The sequence below is a fragment of the Osmerus mordax genome, chromosome 4 (genome assembly GCF_038355195.1).
Source record: "Osmerus mordax isolate fOsmMor3 chromosome 4, fOsmMor3.pri, whole genome shotgun sequence".
Lineage (NCBI taxonomy): Eukaryota > Metazoa > Chordata > Actinopteri > Osmeriformes > Osmeridae > Osmerus > Osmerus mordax.
Window position 1 is genome coordinate 17908091 of NC_090053.1, and position 22426 is coordinate 17930516.

At 46.5% G+C, this 22426-nt stretch overlaps 1 protein-coding gene across 1 annotated transcript in view; it reads left to right on the forward strand.

Annotated features, from left to right (window-relative positions):
• LOC136942615 (polypeptide N-acetylgalactosaminyltransferase 18-like) overlaps positions 1-19522 on the forward strand; it is a 34690-nt gene extending 15168 nt beyond the window's left edge. The window contains exons 2-11 of the mRNA XM_067235609.1: positions 1046-1244; positions 1525-1691; positions 2161-2344; positions 8018-8215; positions 8746-8860; positions 10193-10378; positions 10515-10652; positions 12228-12323; positions 16840-17004; positions 19376-19522. Coding sequence (XP_067091710.1) covers positions 1046-1244; positions 1525-1691; positions 2161-2344; positions 8018-8215; positions 8746-8860; positions 10193-10378; positions 10515-10652; positions 12228-12323; positions 16840-17004; positions 19376-19522 — 1595 coding nt within the window. The remainder of the gene's footprint in view (positions 1-1045; positions 1245-1524; positions 1692-2160; positions 2345-8017; positions 8216-8745; positions 8861-10192; positions 10379-10514; positions 10653-12227; positions 12324-16839; positions 17005-19375) is intronic.
• Positions 19523-22426: the final 2904 nt, after the last annotated feature.

The window sequence follows — 22426 nt, forward strand, 5'->3', positions numbered from 1 at the left end:
TCTACAGATCAAAAACAAGAAGAAACTGGAGATGTACCTTCTTCACATTGATTAGGTGTGTGTGTGTGTACACATTTGTGTAAGCGTCCGGAGTGACCTTGCTCGGGATCGAACAGACTGGAAGACTGACAATGTTTGCTCTGCGTGGTTCAGTGAAAACATTAACGCGTGCACGCACACACAGACACACACACACACTCAAAACACAAATAAATGTTCCTAGTTGTAAACAAATGTTCCTCTCAGAGCCATTAGTTTTTAATGTGGTTTATTGCCAGGCTCCTGGGAAACAATTCGGAGCTCATAAAGAGCATTATATGGATAGCGGTTATGAGACATTACCTCAGGCCATCCACCAGCAAGCTCTGCTGTCTCTCTAACACTGGGAACTGCACTATTACCACTGCCAGAACACCACCTCTGTAATGATAATGACTTGTGTTTATAGAGTCAAGTCATGAGCTCTCAAATCACATCCCCCTCTCCCTGAGCACCTGCATCACTGTAAGAGCACGACGATGCGAGTTCACAATGAAAACTCATTTGGAGAAGTTAAATGTTTTTCTACTTGTTAGCGCATTGGAAGGCTTTTCATTGTTTTGGGTCTTGAAGGTCCTGAAATTCATTGCTCTCCCAACTAGCCTCAAAGACCAGGCCAGAGACCAGAAGAATAGATGTTTTCTGCTGCCTGTGTTGGGTCCAAGGCTGGGGTGTGTTTCTGGGAAGGCAAGGACATTTTATCTGCTAGAACATGAACTGATTCAGATGCTAATTTGTCTCGGTTAGGGAGCCTACTGTACTGTATGGACCGCTACTGTATGTGTTGAGGTGAATACTAATTTGTTTCTTACCGGGATGGAAGTCTGTAAACATTGCTCAACTGTTTGTCTCTTTCTTTCTCTCGCTCTCCCTCTCTCTCCCCCCTCTATCTCCCTCCCTCTCACTCCCCTCTATCTCTCCCCCCCTTTCCTTTTCCACCCCTCCTTATCTCCCTCCCTTCCCCCCTCCTCCTGTCTTCTTCTCCCCCCCACCCCTCCTCCTCCAGAGAGACCTCTGAAGGACGGTGAGGACCCGGAGGCGGCAGAGTCGGCCTCAGACTCCGCCCTCTTCTCCCGCTGGGGTCGTGACCTCGGCCCAGAGAGCCGTCGCCTGGCTCTGGAGAAGTTCCAGTACTATGGTTACAACGGTTACCTTAGCGACCGCCTCTCGCTGGACCGACCGATCCCTGACCTCCGACCTGACGCGTGAGCACCTCTCCTAGACCCCCAAGCACTCATGAAATACTTCAATCATCATATGAAATATATACTGTACTGTACTGATCCCTTCTACTGCAGGAGGTTGTGTAATTAAAAGGGTGTGGGAATAGCTCAGTGGTAGAGCGTTTGACCGCAGATCAAGAGGTTCAGATCCCCCCGCGTACATCGCTTTGGATGAAACCATGTGCTGAAAGAATACATGATATTATTGTTTCCAGTGTCAGATGATTGGATCGTAGTGATGCTGTGTCCCTCCCGGCTGCAGGTGCAGGAACATGACGTACCCCTCGGACCTGCCCCGGCTCAGCATCATCTTCATCTTCGTCAACGAGGCTCTGTCCGTCCTGCTGCGCTCCGTCCGCACGGCCCTGCTCCGCACACCACCTCACCTCCTCCACGAGATCATCCTGGTGGACGACCACAGCAGCAACCGTACTTCCCTAACTCCCTCTTACTCCCCCAACCCCCTCTCTCACCCCCCCAACCCCCCAACACCAGCAGCAGGAACTCCTACTTGCCCCGGTCGTGTATTAAGAACTCTGACTATCCCTCCCTTCCCAGACAGCCTGATGGCTGAGAGCTGTGCAGGCCTAAACTATGTCCTTGAGACCTGCCCTAAGAGCTCGCTCACCAACCAAGGTTTAATGCAGACACACTCCCTGCTGCCAAATATGTCATTAACTTTAGGAGTTATGTGACCTTTGCTGAAGACCCCTTTAATGTTTTTTTTATATATATATATATATATTCTGTACAAATACATGGACTTGAAGGTTTAGGTATTCTGGCAGGACAAACTATGGGAGGTGTCTGCCTGTCTGTGTGTGTATACCCGTGTGTGTGTATACAGACGTGTGTGTGTTTACCCCTACATGTGTGTGTGTACTCCGTGTGTCGCTAGCGGAGCTGAAGGAGAACCTGCAGCAGTTCGTGGAGGAGACCAACGCCCACAGGCCCCACCTGATCAAGATGGTGCGCCACGCCCGCCAGGAGGGCCTCATCCGCGCCCGCGTCAGCGGCTGGAGGGCCGCCTCCGGACACGTGGTGGCGCTGTTCGATGCCCACGTGGAGTTCAATGTCGGCTGGTGAGAGGAGATCGTCTGTGCCCATCATTCACCAGGCCCTGGAGAGAGAGAGGGGGAGAGAGAGTGGCAGAGAGAGTGGCAGAGAAAGTGGCAGAGAGAGAGACAGAGAGAGTGGCAGAGAGAGTGGCAGAGAGAGAGACAGAGAGAGAGACGGAGAGAGACAGAGAAAGAGAGACAGAAAAAGAGACAGAGAGAGTGACAGAGAGACAGAGAGAGAGACAGAGAGAGAGACAGAAAGAGAGACAGAGAGAGAGACAGAGAGAGAGACAGAGACAGTCTCTGTTTTATGCTGACAACCTCGTCTTAGTGTCTCCCACCAAACAAGGACTACAACAACAGCTGTACATTGTTGAATAGTACTGTCAAAACTGGGCCCTTGCAGTAAATATAAAAAAAACTTATGTCATGATATTTCAAAAACGTCCAAGATACCAGGAAGACAAATACTAGTTTATTATAAATAATCATGTAATTGAACATACTTTGAGTTATAACTACCTTGGTTTAAACATAACAGCATCCGGGGGTTTCAACATGGCAGTGAATACACTGAAAGAAAAGCTCAAAGAGCCCTAAATGCAATTAGGAGAACATTTTATAATTTACAAATTCCAATTAAAATCTGGCTTAAAATATTTGATAGTGTGATCCAGCCCATTGCGCTGTATGGTAGTGAAGTATGGATCCAATCAGTCATCATAGCTATACCCGCTGGGACAAACACCCAACAGAATCTCTATATGCAGAATTCTGCAGATACATCTTACATGTACACAGAAAAACGCCAACAAATGCATGTAGAGCAGAATTAGGCAGATACCCAATGATAATTAATATCCAAAAGAGAGCACTACATTTCTTTAATCACCTTAAATCCAGCCATCTAGACACCTTCCATTCCAAAGCCCTCCAAACCCAAGAGTTGAACCCAGATAAGAGTCCCCTATGTCAGTTGGTGCTGAGACTAACTGCCCTCACCCAGACACACCCTGACCAGTCTCACACCAACACTGCTTTCCAAACACCAATCAGAGTAAACCAAATTTTAACACAATGTAAAGAAATCTATCTGGAACATTGGAAAGAAGAAACTAAAAGCCAAAGTAGATTAGAATGTTATTTAGCCTTACAAAGAGATTATAAACTGGCAGAATATCTCTACTGTCAGAGAAAGAAAGCAGAGACAGATCCTAACCAAATACAGGCTCAGTGACCACCAATTGGCAATTGAAACAGGACGACACAACAAATCATGGCAACCAAAAGAAAACAGAATATGTGGTCACTGTTCGACAGGTGAGGTTGAGACAGAGATGCACTTCCTCCTACAATGTGAAACATTCAGTGATGTAAGAAATGGTTACTGTAACAAATTCCACTCTGTAATCTCAGATTTCAAAGGTCTTAGTGACCTTTCAAAGGTAAAAATACTCCTAGGAGAAGGAGACAGGGCAGACCTTGCTCTCCTAGGAGAAGGAGACAGGGCAGACCTTGCTCTCCTAGGAGAAGGAGACAGGGCAGACCTTGCTCTCCTAGGAGAAGGAGACAGGCCAGACCTTGCTCTCCTAGGAGAAGGAGACAGGCCAGACCTTGCTCTCCTAGGAGAAGGAGACAGGGCAGACCTTGCTCTCCTAGGAGAAGGAGACAGGGCAGACCTTGCTCTCCTAGGAGAAGGAGACAGGGCAGACCTTGCTCTCCTAGGAGAAGGAGACAGGGCAGACCTTGCTCTCCTAGGAGAAGGAGACAGGGCAGACCTTGCTCTCATAGGAGAAGGAGACAGGCCAGACCTTGCTCTCCTAGGAGAAGGAGACAGGGCAGACCTTGCTCTCCTAGGAGAAGGAGACAGGCCAGACCTTGCTCTCCTAGGAGAAGGAGACAGGGCAGACCTTGCTCTCCTAGGAGAAGGAGACAGGCCAGACCTTGCTCTCCTAGGAGAAGGAGACAGGCCAGACCTTGCTCTCCTAGGAGAAGGAGACAGGCCAGACCTTGCTCTCCTAGGAGAAGGAGACAGGCCAGACCTTGCTCTCCTAGGAGAAGGAGACAGGGCAGACCTTGCTCTCCTAGGAGAAGGAGACAGGGCAGACCTTGCTCTCCTAGGAGAAGGAGACAGGCCAGACCTTGCTCTCCTAGGAGAAGGAGACAGGCCAGACCTTGCTCTCCTAGGAGAAGGAGACAGGGCAGACCTTGCTCTCCTAGGAGAAGGAGACAGGGCAGACCTTGCTCTCCTAGGAGAAGGAGACAGGCCAGACCTTGCTCTCCTAGGAGAAGGAGACAGGCCAGACCTTGCTCTCCTAGGAGAAGGAGACAGGGCAGACCTTGCTCTCCTAGGAGAAGGAGACAGGCCAGACCTTGCTCTCCTAGGAGAAGGAGACAGGGCAGACCTTGCTCTCCTAGGAGAAGGAGACAGGCCAGACCTTGCTCTCCTAGGAGAAGGAGACAGGGCAGACCTTGCTCTCCTAGGAGAAGGAGACAGGGCAGACCTTGCTCTCCTAGGAGAAGGAGACAGGCCAGACCTTGCTCTCCTAGGAGAAGGAGACAGGCCAGACCTTGCTCTCCTAGGAGAAGGAGACAGGGCAGACCTTGCTCTCCTAGGAGAAGGAGACAGGCCAGACCTTGCTCTCCTAGGAGAAGGAGACAGGGCAGACCTTGCTCTCCTAGGAGAAGGAGACAGGGCAGACCTTGCTCTCCTAGGAGAAGGAGACAGGCCAGACCTTGCTCTCATAGGAGAAGGAGACAGGCCAGACCTTGCTCTCATAGGAGAAGGAGACAGGGCAGACATTGCTGCCCAGTATGTATCAACATGCCACAACCTGAGAGCCAGTGAGTGACCTAGAGACACAATGCACACACATTACATGTACTGTGTGTGTGACTGACTGTGTGTATAAATGTATATTTATATATGAATCAATCTTAATGTTATGTTAATGTTCTCCTATCTTTCAACTGAATTGACCATATTTCATTTATTTAATCTGATTATTTGGTAATATTAATAATATACAAACCTCAATAATAATAATAATATAAATACTTCTGTAATTCCACTGTTGCTTTGGCAATATAAACATTTGTTCTTTCATGCTAATAAAACCCATTTAAATGAAATGAAGAGACAGACAGACAGAGACAAAGACAAAGACAGAGACAGAGAGGGAGAGAGAGAGACAGAGACAGAGAGAGAGAAAGACAGAGAGAGAAAGACAGAAAGAGAGAGACAGAGAGAGAAAGACAGAGAGAGAGACAGAGGCTGGGCTGTTCTGTCCTTGAGTTTGAGCAGAACTAGCCTCTACTGTAACTAAGAGGGTTTGCTTTCTGTCAACAGAAATGAGTTTCTGTTGCTGTAACGCCATGATGTGAAAATGGCCAATTATACCCATCATTCCTTTGTTGATCCACTCCATCCTTCTATCACGAAATCGTTTTATCATCCTGAGAAACTGAATCCTTCACTAACACCTTCATTACCTTGGAACATGGGCCACTGTTGAACATGTTGCCCTGGCAACTTAGTGAGTCTTAGCTTGCTTGTTGGACAGAATGCTGTCCGCCCCTTAATTATGGTGTTCTCAACCTCACACAACCTGACAAGATCTCACCAAGCACTCACTAGAAGGAATATACACACACACACGTTGGGGGATCTGCACACCCACATGCTTACACACAGACACACACATTCCCATGCACGCATAAACATGCACATGCGTGCTTACAGTCATGTCCACCTACGCACACACACACACACACTAGAGAGGCTGGATCTAAACTAACCCCTCCCCTGAGGTATTGTGGCTCACGTATGAGAACTGACAGCTACAATGTGTTCCCCCTCACACACACACACACACACACATGCATACACATATACACACACGCACACAAAGCCTATTTACAGCTAATGAAATCATTTGCGTCACTGCAGCTAAAACATTGGATTCCAGAAGGCTCTCCAAGACTCAGTAAACCAAACAAAATGTTTATTTGTTTTTACAAGTGAGCAGTTCATATTAGTGGTGATGTCAATTTCTCTTCATAGCCCAGTCATACACACGAGGGTGGGGACAGCTCGGTGGTTAGAGTGTTGAATGCCGATCAAGAGGTCGGTTTGGGATAAAACGTCTACATTATCGTTATTCCCTCTTGTAGTTTACGTGAGATAAACTGTTCCTCCGCCTGCAACGATGATGATGATTGAATCTGAAATGTCAGTTATTTAAAAAAGAGTGACTGACAGCTTTTTCATCACATCCCTTCTGTGTGTGCAACTTTATGTTTACCTGCCTTGGTGACCACTCTTTCCAAACTGCTATTTCATTTCTATCATAACATTTCCATTCAGCTTTTATTTGTTGAAATGGTGCAGTCATGAAGAAGTCAAGCTGAGAGTAAATGTTTGTACTGGGAGATGTTCTCCTTGACTATTGTAGAGATTCTCATCTGGGCTTTATGGATATTGTTTTCACTCAGGCAATCAGATCATTGTAATGGCTTTCTGGAGTGTGTTTCTTGTGTTTGAGAGTGAGTGTGTTTGTGTGTTACCTTTGTTTGTGTGAGTGTGTGTGTTCATACTGTATGGGATCCTGTGTGTACATGGACCGTATGTGGATACATGTTTGTGTGTGCTTGTACTAATGAGTGTGTGTATATGAATACAGGTGAGTGTGTGTTTGTGTGTTCATTCGTATATATGTTTGTGTGTGCGCGCTAGGTCTATAACCAGGCTGTCTCTGTTCCAGGTCTCTAACCAGGTGTGGTCTCTGTTCCAGGTCTATAACCAGGCTGTCTCTGTTCCAGGTCTGTAACCAGGCTGTCTCTGTTCCAGGTCTGTAACCAGGCTGTCTCTGTTCCAGGTCTGTAACCAGGCTGTCTCTGTTCCAGGTCTCTAACCAGGCTGTCTCTGTTCCAGGTCTGTAACCAGGCTGTCTCTGTTCCAGGTCTGTAACCAGGCTGTCTCTGTTCCAGGTCTCTAACCAGGCTGTCTCTGTTCCAGGTCTGTAACCAGGTGTGGTCTCTGTTCCAGGTCTATAACCAGGCTGTCTCTGTTCCAGGTCTGTAACCAGGCTGTCTCTGTTCCAGGTCTATAACCAGGTGTGGTCTCTGTTCCAGGTCTATAACCAGGCTGTCTCTGTTCCAGGTCTCTAACCAGGTGTGGTCTCTGTTCCAGGTCTATAACCAGGCTGTCTCTGTTCCAGGTCTGTAACCAGGCTGTCTCTGTTCCAGGTCTATAACCAGGTGTGATCTCTGTTTCAGGGCTATAACCAGGTGTGGTCTCTGTTCCAGGTCTATAACCAGGTGTGATCTCTGTTTCAGGGCTATAACCAGGTGTGGTCTCTGTTCCAGGTCTATAACCAGGTGTGGTCTCTGTTCCAGGTCTATAACCAGGTGTGGTCTCTGTTCCAGGTCTATAACCAGGTGTGATCTCTGTTCCAGGTCTATAACCAGGTGTGGTCTCTGTTCCAGGTCTATAACCAGGTGTGGTCTCTGTTCCAGGTCTATAACCAGGTGTGATCTCTGTTTCAGGGCTATAACCAGGTGTGATCTCTGTTACAGGTCTATAACCAGGTGTGATCTCTGTTTCAGGGCTATAACCAGGTGTGATCTCTGTTACAGGTCTATAACCAGGTGTGGCCTCTGTTCCAGGGCTGTAACCAGGTGTGGTGTCTGTTTCAGGGCTGAGCCCATCCTTCTCAGGATCCAGGAGGACCGGAGACGAGTCATCTCTCCGTCGTTTGACAACATCAAATTTGACACCTTTGAAATTGAGGAGTACCCTCTCTCCGCCCAGGGCTTCGATTGGGAGCTTTGGTGTCGTTACCTCAACCCCCCCAAAGCCTGGTGGAACCAGCGCAACCACAGCGCCCCCATCAGGTCAGTATGTGCTACGACAGCGTTCAAATCTAACACACATAATGGGGACTAAACCGTCATAGGCTTCAGTAGTTGTTGGTGACAGAACAATGTAGCTAACTGCACACTTTCGTACAGGTAGGGGCAGTTTGGACCAGTCATGTAGACAGGGACAGGGACACCAGCTGGCTACAATCTGTCTGGGACACACATTTCTTACATTCTTAATCTAAAGTGAAATCCTCGTAAACAAAGTTGTGGTGTGGGAACTGTTTTTGTTTTGGCTTCTATTGCATCAGTTAGATGTAGATGAAAGATTATTCTCTCTTCTGTTTAGACTTTACCCAGAAACATGATGCAACAAAAACAACTTTGTTCTCGACAGATGACATATGAGTTGGCATAGCAATCCTGTGTGGGTTTTCTGTCAAGAAATCAATGTTTCTCATCTGATGTAATTTAATTCTGGTTATGGTCAAAGCCTTGTGTTGACTGACCAATAACAGTTTAGGAGTTGGGGTAGTGATGATGCTGGTGCTGCTCTTTTTCAGGAGCCCTGCTCTGATTGGCTGTTTCGTGGTGGACAGGAAGTACTTTGAGGAGATCGGCCTATTGGACGAGGGAATGGAGGTCTATGGAGGAGAGAACGTGGAGCTGGGAATCCGAGTGAGTGTGTCTGCGTGTATCCATCAACATTGTTGTCTGTTATTATGTTAATGAGGCATGTGACAGAGAGATTTAGCCACTTCCAATCTGTCTTTAGCACCCAATATTCATTTTCACAACGAATAGCTCTATTTAGGCCCTCCATATGGCATAAACCTCTGCATCTCCACAATCCCGTCACTCCCTGTACAAATAGCTCTTCTCTGTCACGCCATAATCACATGCTGTTCCCAGAAAGATTGTATTAATAGATCTTCATTAAAGTGTTTTTCCAGCGTATTTACCTCGCGTTGCTTCATATTAGGTGGATGTGCGTCTAACACCCAGAACTCAGCAGGCAGACCGCTTCTTGGCCGATTTATAATTTCCAGTCCATTAGCTAGCCTTCGCAACTCAACGCCGCAAATTAATGGACTTCTTAGCGTTTCACTTCCCCGATCGAGGTCTATTTCGGTCCGAGGTCTAGAACAACGAGGAGGTTGGCGAACGCCTTAGTGACTGTAGCTACGTTGTCGTTGTTTCTGTGTAACCGCCACACGTAATGGTGGTAAATGGACTGTGTTCATATTGCACGTTTTCTACTTTAACGGTAGGCCTACTCAAATCGCTTTACATGTTTTATCTGTCGTTTACCGATTCACACACACCCAGACTCGGCTCCAGAACGAATTAAATGGGGGGGCATTTTTTTCAGAAGGGGGGCACGCATTTGCCCCCCCTTGGAGCCGACCCTGCACACACCGGATGCAGCGGAGCTGCCCTGCAAGGCGCTGGCCTGCCCATCGGGACCAACTCAATCATCTGCTAATCCCACCGACAGCTTCCTCAGAGAAAATAAAGCGAATTAGCTTTGGAGATACTCAATGTCATATCACACAATGTCTGCATTACCTCCCCATTAAATACATTGTACAGCAAAAGGTTGAAAGCTTCTGGAAAGAGGCCATCCGGTCCCAGATGACAAAGCCCCTTTGTAAGACCCTCTATTGAATGTGTAATTATATTACAGGATTATAAAATACAAGTAGAATTTCATACATGACTGCCTCTGCTCCAGGTTTTATATCCACAGTAAGTGATTAGGGATCAGTATGGCTTGTCAGACTTCATTACATTTGACATTTCATTCATTTGGCAGATGCTTAGGCTGTCTTAAGCAACATACAAATAGTGAATATTGAAAGTACAGCATAAGATCATGGATCAGAAATGCATAGTTTTGCAGTATTTCGGGTTATAAACCAGATTTTGAATCTGAAAAAAAACCTGATTCCAGGTCAGCTTTTCCCAGACATGGGCCCTTACCCGCGTCTCCTCGGGGTGTTATTCCAGGTTTGGCAGTGTGGGGGCAGTGTGGAGGTCCTCCCCTGCTCCAGGATCGCCCACATCGAGCGCGCTCACAAGCCCTACACGGACGACCTGACGTCCCACGTGCGTCGCAACGCGCTGCGGGCGGCCGAGGTCTGGATGGACGAGTACAAGAACCATGTCTACATGGCCTGGAACGTTCCGCCGCAGGTGGGGAGAACCTCAACCGCACCCTCGTTTCACACGCCGGTTACCGTAGAGACAACAATCGGTCCAAAGCACGCTGAAGATCCTGCACGTTTCAGTTCTGATCGTCAATATAATGTGTGTGTGTTTTTCCATCCAGAACTCAGGTATCGACATAGGAGACGTGTCTGAGCGCAGGGCCCTGAGGAGCAGGCTGGGCTGCAGGTCCTTCAGGTGGTTCCTCACCAACATCTACCCTGAGATGAGGACCTACAGCGGCACAGTGGCCTACGGAGTGGTGAGGAACACAGGCTTGTGCAGTAACTCTACCCCCAGGCCCCGGCTCCGGCCTAGGCCCACTCCTTATTCCTCACTGTTGGGTCACTTTGTCACAACATGACATGAGGATGGGGTCACCAAAAACTGCTGTGGTCATAAAGTCCTCATTCAAAATACTTGACCTCTGCAGACAGTCACACACAACATCAGTTACATATCCACAAACTACTCGGCACCAGGTGCAAAAGAACAGGTCTTAAAAGGCAAAAACCAATCCCTTTCCATCTGTAGTTAAACATTCAGTGTTTTTATTAACTCCCCGCTGAGCGTGTGTACACAGATCCCTGTAAGTAGAGAGGGTTGAGGAGGAGCCTGGAGAATAGGTTCCACAGAGTCGTGAGTAACTATCCGCCTATCCCTCCCAAAATAACCTCGTCCTCCCCTCCCCTGCTCGGCTTGTTTGGGAGCGGGTTGATGAGCTCATAGAGGAGCTGCAGATGTTTTGTTGTTGACGTTCCCGTCAGCGTGTGTGGGAGGAACACAAACACAAACACTTCCGAGCCCCAACAGTACAAACATGGAAGTACGATAATTGTGATGACATTTTTTTATTATATCTCATGAGCAAAGTAAACTGGTAGTGACTTTGCTCTCGAGAACACTTCTGTCCATTCACAACAACAGTGTGTATTCAAACACATGCAGCCCGCATAAACGATCCAACTGAGATAACTAAACACAGACACTATTAGCAGCTATGTCTTATCGTACCTTCTAACTTACCTAACCCTAACCCTAACATTAAAGATACTCTGACCTGCTGTCAGAGACCTCTCACATATGTCGTCAAATATGCCTTCACGCGTTCTAGTGTGTCATGGTATCATGGCATCTTGATTACCCAGGGAGGCAGAGGAAAACACAGCTTAAGAGGCTTCTGGAAACAGATGGCCTATTAAGGAGTGTGAGGCAAAAACTCTGCGGTCTCAATCTATCCCAATCTCCGATCCAGTCCTCCTTCCTCTGCTCCTCCTCCTCTCCCTCCTTCAATCCTCTCTGATGAAACCAAATGTGTTTGATGAAATTAAATTCCATCCAACCCAATCCACAATAGAAGACTTTGGTCTGCAGTTTCTCTTAAATAATCATTCATATAACCCCCACCCACCCTCCCTCTCTCCCCATCTGTCTCTGTTTGTGTCTGTCTCCCTCTCTATCTTTTCTCCCCCTCTTGCACGTTCTTTTTTTTCTCTCTATTTCCTTCCCCCCTCTCTTTCTCACTTCACTTGAGAATATGTTCTCAAACTCACCTGGTTAAATAAAGGTTAAATACAAATAAATAAAATAAACATCTCCATCTGTCTCCCCCTTTCTCTCTTTCACTCTCACCCCCTTCTTCTCTATCTCCCCCTGTCTCTATCCTTTTTCTGTCTTCCCCTCTTCTTCCCCCCCTCTATCTTTCCCCCTCCAACTCTCTCTCCCTTTACCTCTCATCCTCTTCCGCCCTCCCTCTCTCTCTCTCTCTCTCTCTCTCTCTCTCTCTCTCTCTCTCTCTCTCTCTCTCTCTCTCTCTGCGTGTGTGTCTCTCTCTCAGTTGAAGAACAGTCTGAGGAGCGACCTGTGTGTGGACCAGGGGCCAGAGTCCGACAACATCCCCATCATGTACCTCTGTCACGGGATGACCCCTCAGGTGAGTTCCGCAGACCTCTGAACCCTGTGACAACCTGCCCTATTCTGCCTTCTAGCCTCTACCACACCACCGCAGAATCCACAACATGCTATTTTCTGGATTTTTCGACCTATCATTCATTAAAATACCATCTGCGTGGCGATGGTAGAATCACATTGTCATCTTCAGACTTTGTAGTTAGGATGTCCTTGCTCTGGCATCATCTGTTCTGGTCTGGGTAGGACACAGTGGATCAATCTGTGGCCATTCAATAACATTGACTTACTGGAAGGTGTTATTTGAAACCTGCATCTGGGTCATGCCAGCCAGCTCACTTTGTCTCAGCCAAACCACAGAGTCTGCAGTTTTGCCTGCTGTCACAACTTCTGTAATTTCTCTTCACACGGAAGAACACCGAGGACGCAACAGAATTTTTGTTACAAATTGCATAAAACGGCCTCATTTATCAGCTTTTGTGCTGAAACTCCACAAATATGAAAGCCTGTGGAGGTCTCCAGTAAAGTGTTCGTTTAGGTCTCGTTTTGGATGTCTGCTCAGGAGGTCCAAGAAGAAATGGCTGTGGGAGAAAAAGTGGACACTAAAGAGAGTCCACACCCCAAAACAATTATACAGTCTACTAGCATGTTAGCTGGGGTTTATACTGAGGTTATCTGCGGCTCTGATGACAGATACTGTACTGGAAGCCACCAGAATGTACGCTTTCCATCACTTAGCATGTCAGTGTGAGGAAGAACATGGTGCCAAGTCCCAGGAAGAGACAGATGGAGAGACTCATCCCATTTGAAGGGCTGATTTAATTGAAAGGGTATTAGTTCAATGTCAGCTTTGTGATGTACAAATCCCCCGACCATACACGGATTGGATATGCTTCTCCTCGCTCGCGCACGACACACGCATGGAGACACAGCAGCGTGGTAACACAGTCACACACACATAGAGACACACTCACATGCTTACACACACACACAGCTTTGTATTAGAAAGCGGATTGTCCCATGCCTTAAGTGCCAGTGTCTTAGAAGACAAAGTGCTGAGGATCTCCGAGAACGTTGGGGGCTTCCATGTTCGCCATCTCTCAGGATTACCTCAGAGCCGTCTGCCTGTTATCTCTCCATTGTTACACTTAAACTAAAACGCTCCACTGGGATGAATAAAAGCTGGGAATGCAGAAAGAGATGTTTCACATATTTAATGCATGTGACTGGAGCGCTAGCATACTGGTCATGTGTTCTAGTGATAAAATCAAGTATTATCTGTACAGAGGGCTTAACAGATGCCCACTGACTGGCACCTATAACCACCCCCAAACTCTCAAATGATTCTTTTGGAACTGCAGAGACCACTTTTTGACACTAAAGGCCGAAATATACTACTCCGACTCCGTTATGGACAGACAGACAGACGGAGTTGTACGGATTCGTTGAATTTATAGTAGGTCTACTCCGAAGGCTGTGGGTGCTGAAAACAATTCACCGCCAGAAGAGTAGGTGGCGCAACGGTTTTTTGTAAGTCGTCGTCGAGGGAGTCAGGTGGCTGAGCGGTGAGGGAATCGGGCTAGTAATCCGAAGGTTGCCAGTTCGATTCCCGGTCATGCCAACTGACGTTGTGTCCTTGGGCAAGGCACTTCACCCTACTTGCCTCGGGGGAATGTCCCTGTACTTGCTGTAAGCCGCTCTGGATAAGAGCGTCTGCTAAATGACTAAATGTAAATGTGTTTATTTACCTAGGTTAGGCGGAGAAGTCGGAGCAAATTTACAAATTTGCCGTTTCATCAATAAAATAAGCACATTTTCAGCAACTACACTGCCCATTTCTCGTCACATTTTAATTCTGATTTACATGTACTGTTTAGCTGAAATATGAATTGTAAAAACTTACAACAATGGCGGTCAAAGGATTTTGTTCTCTTGTTGGTCACGGCAACCCCGCCCCTGACGCAAACGGTTCTTAATACGGACCAATCACAGCCAAGGGGTATCCGTAAAATGACGGACGGACGGATAGTCAGGAAAATCAGGAGGTGCACGTAGAGCTCTCCGAGGGGCTCGGAGAGGGCACGGAGAGAGCGTTCCTTGACGGAGAGGGCGTTCCCTGTCTCCGCCTCCGTAAAAACGCAGAAGTATAAATCGGCCTTTAGTCAGGAAAATCAGGAGGTGCACGTAGAGCTCTCCGAGGGGCTCGGAGAGGGCGTTCCACATCGGAGAGGGCGTTCCCTGTGTCCGTCTCCGAGAAAACGGAGTAGTATAATTCGGCCTTTAGATTGGCACATGATCTCCATGGCAAGTGTTTGTGTGTGTGTTGACAGTGGGAAAACTCACTAGACCAGAAACCCAAGAGACCAGCTGCTAATGCTGGTAATCCATATGCTAGGACAGTTATGTGTTTGTGGAGAACCGCAAGGCTGCTGAACCAGAACTGCACCTGCATAGAGAGAGAGAGAGGTGTGGGGGGAGAGACATTGAGATAGAGAGAGAGAGAGAGAGAGAGAGAGGAGAGAGAGAGAGAGAGAGAGAGAGAGAGAGAGAGAGAGAGAGAGAGAGAGAGAGAGAGAGAGAGAGAGAGGGAGAGAACTATAAAGGGAAAGCGAGGGAAATGGGAAGGGAGAGATATAGAGGGAAAGAGAGGGAGATTGGGAGGGAGAGAGAATGAGAGAGAGGGAGAGATAGATAGATATAGAGGGAAAGAGAAGGAGATGGGGAGGGAGAGAGAATGAAAGAGAGAGAGAGGGAGAGATAGATAGATGTGGAAGGAGGGAAATGGAGAGAGAGATTTAGAGATAAAAAGAGAGAGAGATAAAGAGAAATCCACTTCAAGGGTGACTAGCTAGAAGGCAAAATTTTGTTGAAGGGGGAAAAAAACACAACTGGACTTGAAGTCAACCAGACAGATCCAGTTTACTCAAAGTTGTTTTGATAAATTATTTTACCAACAGTCAAAGCCACCAGAGACAGACTACTTCACAAAGACTCAGAAGACAGAATACTAATAGACATTGATTTATCCTTTTGTAGGAAATTGGAATGCATAAATGATTAAAACGTAGAAGAAAAAAAACGTTTACCCACTGGGGAGTCTTGGTGTTTGGATAAACTTCCAATTATGAAGTGCTAGACTTTGAGCCCTTTTCTTGATGTGAGGAAAAGCGTAAAATGTAAATCATTAACCACAACAGGAAACCTCAGTCAGACACACATCTCATTACATCTACAGCACTTCACCTCTCTGAGACTGCTTCCCAGAATGACTGCTCTTCAACTGTTTATGTACTGAAAGCATCATAAAAGAGTTGTGATATATGGCGCTATTAAATTACTGGATTGTGTGTGTGTGAAAATGATGTTGAGATGGTTGTCATTTCATTAATATAAGCTTTCTGGAAAAAGTTGCTTTTTAGTGTCCATTAGTAGAGGGTGTTTGTGTTAGGGTTAGTGTGTGTGTGTGTGTGTATAGTATAAGGGTACATGTGTATAGTATGAGTGCATAGTATGAGGTTGTGTGTCTGTGTGTGTGTCTGTGTGTGTTTATATAGTGTAGGGGGGGAAGAGTGTGTGACGATGAAGGAACAAAAAGGAATATAGACACTTCCTCTGACAGATTTGAAAGTCATCGGGGGTACGGGTTCTTCAATTCTCCGGATAGAGATGAAAGTTAATGTCAGTCTTCAGTATAATCACCTTTACTATCGCTGCAACATTTACATTTAGTCATTTAGCAGACGCTCTTATCCAGAGCGACTTACAGTAAGTACAGGGACATTCCCCCGAGGCAAGTAGGGTGAAGTGCCTTGCCCAAGGACACAACGTCAGTTGGCATGACCGGGAATCGAACTGGCAACCTTCGGATTACTAGCCCGATTCCCTCACCGCTCAGCAACCTGACTCCCACACGCACGAGCACAGACACACACTCGATCGCACACGCACGCAGACATCTGTCTGCTCTAGCCTGCGAGACCCCGGCGATGGCACTGAAGACTCTAAAGTTGTTTTCTGCGGTGATAATAGGTTTCCTAAATGCCCCGATTGTGAAAGACAAACGCCATTTCAGCCAATTACCTCCGTGACGAGGCTGCTTGTCGTCAGGGCGTCTGCTCCTCCACAGGCCTGAAGCGTCCCCTCGGCTCCCCTGATCTCTGCCTGTGTCGGTCGCTCCGCTCCCACCGGCAGCAGGGCTGGGGCCTCTATTCAAAGAAAAATTCCAAATAGAACTTCTTAGAAATGTTTTTATTGTAATGAGGGTGACTTTTTGTCTCAGCAGGCTCGCCTCCCTTCCACTTCCTCATTCCTGTATAACACCTGGGTTTCCGTGTGGTTGTGTTGCATGGCTGTGTGCGCCCTGTGCCGTCCCTGTTCGACAACCTGTTCTATCCCTGGACTAGAATCTTTATCATCCCTGTTCTAGAATGTTTTCTGTCCTTGGACTAGAATGTGAGCCATCCCTGTTCTAGGATATGTTTTGTCCTTGTTTTAGAATGAGTTCCATTCCTGTTCTAGAATGTGTTCCCTCCCTGTTCTAGAATGTGTACTACACCAGCAGCCAGCAGCTCCATCTGGGGGTCCTGAGTCCCACCATCGACGACAACGACAACAAGTGCCTGGTGGACGTCAACAGCCGCCCCAGACTACTGGAGTGCAGCTACGCGGCCACCAAGAACATGAAGCTAGCCTGGCTCTTCACTCAGGTAAACGTGTGTGTGGTTCCTTAACCTAGATGATACCTATGGTCCTTGCTTCGCAGTCCAGGATATCTTAAAATGAATTGTTGCTGTAGACCATTAGTAGACTATTGTCTCAGTAAGACACACTGGCCCATCTCTCTGTCTTTCTCTCTTTGTCTCTCTCTCTTCCTCTCAACTTTTCTTTCTCCCGGTTTCTATCATACACACATTGACTCTCTGCCCCCTATTGAGCTCTCTCTCTTTCACTCACCCTCTTTTTTCCCTCTCCCCCCCTCTCTTTCTCCCTTTCCCCTTTCTCTCATTCTCTCTCTTCAGAGAACAAAACCACCTACCTAATAAGCCTTTGAACACAGTGGCTGTGAATCACTCGCTAATTAGGTCTGATGTCAGAAGACACACTGAGAACTTCTCTGTGCTTTTCATGAGGAGTCAGAGCCCAAGCTGAGTGTTTCCCCAAGGGTTCGGTGACCCTGCGTTTTTTATTGAAACTGGTGCTTCTGCAGGTCAAGAATGGATCCTTTGATGAAAGAGCTGCTTATCAGTGAAGTGAAAACGTATTGTAGACAGGCGAATTACGTTTTTGGAGAAGGAACACTAGAAAGAGCTGAAAAGTCAACCAGTGCCACACTGAGAAATGTCTGGAAGACGTGGTTTGGAGAAGTCTGTGGCGTGTAGCTCTGACCCGGTAGTGACTGGGGGAGAGGGGGATTTATAAGAAAGTGAGAGCAAAGTAGAGAGTGAGAGAGTGAGAAGGGAAGGCCCGGGTGCTGTGTTTCATCTGAAGAGGGCAGTCAGAGGTAGTGAATTATTGATAAGTAGATCTTTTGAAATATTGAATCGTGTTTGACTCTGAGGGAACAGTTCAGAGACAGGCAGAATATTGCAGATATATTCTGTGTAAGAGCTGACATGAAGTAGATTTAATCAGCTGCTTATTTTCATGGCCTCTTTTTTATCCTTGCTTACATCGCAAACTCCTGATAAACAAGTTGTATTGAAATCCAACAGCACTTCCTATCCTCAGTCCAGGTCTACACTGTCACTGGTAGATGGGGGAGGGATGGGGGAGGAGGGAGGGAGGGGTGCCTTAGGAGGGGGAGTAAAGAGCAGTGTTCATTTTGACAATAATTAAAGTTGCTTAGTGAAAATTGTAATTGGCTTTAACTCACATTTAAAAACATTGCTTTTTAGTCAAGAGTCCGTTTTACTTTTTAATTTAAGTCAACGTTTTAGTTAACAGTTTCATGATACTGTAATGGGTTTTGCTGATTAATTTCTCTCCTTTCTGTAAAAAGATTCAATTGAGAAGTAAGTATTCATGGAACCAGGCTGAGGATGTGTTACTGACTTACCTTACTTCTTTTATCATTTATATATAAAGGAATGCCTAAAGTTTGTTAGAAAAAGTGCAACGATGGCGTGTCTTTTCAAATTCGTTTTTTCCACCCATCTGGAATCCACAAGGCACTCTATCCTCATCATGAACCATGCACTCAGTCTTTCTCATGCACTCATATCTGTTTGAATACGTGAGATGTGTCCTACGCTGGTGAAGGTGAGGCACTCATCGTTTGTGAGGCCAGCTAATGGTTCAGTCCTTTTTTAAGGCAGCTGGATTTATTAGAAGGCTCTTCCAAAGTTGGCTTGTTTACATCAGTTATACTGGAAGATGGCATTTGCATGGACTTGCACCAAGCAGCAATGTCCAGTGAGAAAGATGCATGGAGACAGAGAGAATTTGCACTTGCAAATGTAAATGATTGGATGATAGGTAAAACCACCAGTGCTTTAAGATGGCTACTGTGATCTCGGTTGTCTGCCTGAAAAGAGACAGCTTTTTTGTCCCGTCTTTACCCATCAGGACATGATGAACAGAGATTTCGTCGTAATTTGTGTCGTCAATATTTACATTGTTGTTTCAATTTAGCCATTACATGAAAAGGTAGTGAACGAATGCTTATAGTCTAAATTTATTTTGACAATATTGACACTGGTATAGAGTGAGGGAGGGGGAAAAGGGAGGAGTACTATGGATGGGTGGGTATGGAGTGGGGGAGGGGGGTACTATGGGAGGGTGAGTCAGGGGGAGGGAGAGCTGGTGGGCTACAGTATGGGATGAATATTAGTTGAAGGTTGTCTGTCAGGGGAAGCTTTCTTTTTCATATATATTAAAGGGGTCTTGGAGCCCTCTGCTGAAGCAGCAGATCAATACCCAGACCCAGACCTTGCACTCAGGAGATTGGATGGGGAGACAGGGTTGGACCACTTCCAGAACCAGAGTTTATACTACATGTATATGAACAGGCAAGCGTGCACACTCATACAAACACACTAGGATACTGTATATAATATTGTGTGTGTGTGTTCTTCACAGGGAGGCTCTATTCAAAACACGCAGACAGGGAGATGTCTGGAGCTTGTGGAAAGCAGCCCATCAGAGAACGGCTTCCAGTTGGCCATTCAGAAGTGCTCTGCTCAGAAATGGACTATCACCAATGTCCTGACACAGCTGCACCAATGACAGTGAGACAAGAACTGAAATGAAGCAATGAGCAGTGACCTACTGACCCTGACAGTGACCTATCAGATGACTGCTAGTTCTGTGTGGGCGGGACTACTGCCTTTGAGAATCTACCTGACACAAGGACATGGCTGCCTGCTAGCTACCTGAAGTTACATAAGTGAGGACTCCCAACCCAAAATCCCAACCCCAGAGATAACACTGTATTTGTTATGTTTAGTATAAGCTTTGCTACAGTATTTCTTTAAGAATTTGATCTCATGTGAGGCATGTGTCTCTTTCACCCCCCTGGTCATGGCTTGATAAATGTTCCCTATTTTATTTTGTAAATATAGCAGACAGGCTTGTTTTGAGAATGAAAAGTATTTCCATTGGGGTTTTGAATTGAGGCTTTCTTTGCATTATGTACTGTATGGAACAGTATTTGCTACTGTGTAGCAGATTTAGTAAAACTTTCTGTTCACTTGTCTCTCAGGTTTGTACTTTAATTTCATTCTGAATTGAATGACAGTTTTCAGAAACTGTTCAGATCACAAGCTCTTTACGTATACACTGGATATTTATAAGACCCAGAACTAAAATACTGCTGGTAAAATGTATGTGTGAGTATTCTCCATATTGCAGTTAGCGGATAAATTCCACCGATGACATGGACACACTGACGGTCATATGTAGCCTACGTTCTCACCAACAACATCAGTACGGTACCGACATAGCCCACCAGATTATTGTCTGTACAACCACCTTGTCTATACTTCCACTCCAAATAGTAGCATTGATGTCCAACAAAATGATCATGACTCGCTCAGCTGGAAAGGAGGAGAGTAGTAATATCTCATCCTTTATCAGTCTCCGAGCTGCGAGCGTGGCCTGCAGTATCCTCTGGTGCTGAAACATGCATGAAGCCCCGGGTCTCCGCGCTCATTTGACAGGCCTGCCATAGCGAGGTTAGTCATGGTGCACACACTCTCTCACATCAGTTTTACATATCCGGCACTTCAAAAGGCCTGCGTGTCGCCGTGGAAACAAATGAGGGTCCCAGCTTCGACTTAGTCTCTTCGAAGCACTTCGAAAGAAAAAACTATTGTTTGTTTGTCTTGTTGACATTGGACCATTAAGTCATGGGTTTCCCCGAAATTATGGGATGTTTTCAACATATGTACCATGATTTACAGTAATAAATTACATAAACATAAAAACGTTTCAAAACATGCCTCTAAGCATGTTTAGAAATGTCTCTTTACCAGTTGACCTGGGAGTTCAACATTCCAAACTGCTGTCACACATTTGTCTACTTGTCTTCTATGCAAGGTAAGCTCTGTTTGTTTCTGGTGGAGTCTGGGATAACGTAATCTCAGCTCCCCTAGCAGTGCCAAGACTCCAGCTACGGCCTCCTTCCTTCACTCTACCCCTCTGAGAGTTTACTAATGAAATCTCTCCATGGGGTCTCTTCATTTCCTCTTCATTTCTCCAATCTTTCTCTCACTTTACTTTCTTCTCTCTCACTCTCTTTCACACTTCTCAATTTTCTTTTCCATTCCATTTCTTTCTCTCTCTCTCTCTCTCTCTCTCTCTCGCTCCCTCTATTTCTCTTACCTCACACACATTTCTCTCTTTTCCCACTTGTATTGTAGCTAATGTATTTCTACAGCCTCCCTATATCCTCACCTTATTATAAAACCAACGAGACATGGCTCATCATTCCCACTCTGAGTTTATCCGAAGTAAAACATTAGGCCTATACAAAAACTAGCCTACGTCTGGAAACGCATAAAAGGTCAGCTAACTCTAATGTGTCGCATTACGACATATCCAATTACTAACACACAGCGACAAGCATGAGTAAGCTCCAGCCTAGTCGCCGTTTAACATGCCTCCAGCCAGTGGTTAATATGCCTCCAGTGGTTTTCTAAAAGAACTTCGAAGTTGTCTAGAAAGTTAAGAGCATGGCACCGAATGTGAACTGACCCTTTACGTTCACACGTCTTGTTGCGGCTGAGTAGCCACGATAATTTAATTTCATTTAAAACTGAGCTTCGTTAATAGTCAGGATGGCCATAAATCAGGGGTTTGATTAAGGACAGACTGTTCTTAGTTTTATAATCCAATGATGCAAATCTGTCATTAGTGAGCTAGCCAGTATGGGGGGGGGGGGGAGAGGGAAGGATGGGGAGGAGGAAGGATGGGGAGGAGGGGGAGGAGGAAGGATGGGGAGGAGGGGGAAGGAGGGGGAGGAGGAGGGATGGGGAGGAGGGGGAGGAGGAAGGATGGGGAGGAGGGGGAGGAGGAAGGAGGGGGAGGAGGGGGAAGGAGGGGGAGGAGGAGAAGAGGGAAGGTTGGGAGGAGGAAGGATGGGGAGGAGGGGGAGGAGGAAGGATGGGGAGGAGGGGGAAGGTGGGGGAGGAGGGGGAAGGAGGGGGAGGAGGAGAAGAGGGAAGGTTGGGAGGAGGAAAGATGGGGAGGAGGGGGAGGAGGAAGGAGAGGGAAGGAGGGGGAGGAGGAAGGAGGGGGAAGGAGGGGGAGGAGGAAGGATGGAGAGGAGGAGGTCCAATGGGATATGATTATCCAACTTATGAAACCCGAGGTCAGCAATATTTCACGGAAAATAAAATTCTGTTGGCAGGGTAAAACATGTCTCCTGTATTAATTGGCTAGGCTCTTAGCTTGACAGAAAAGCTTCATTGTATGTAGCTGTATATAGCCTACACAACACTATTGTAATCAGACATTTCTAATGAGGGATGACGTGTTTATTACCATATCTAATACACCTGCTATCACTCACACAGAACCATACTCAAGCGTCACCACTAGAGTAGTATGGGATTTGAAGGATCTCATTAAGTTTGATCACCAGGTCCTGCCTGTAGCGGCGGTATTGCCTAGGGGATTGAATTAATTGGA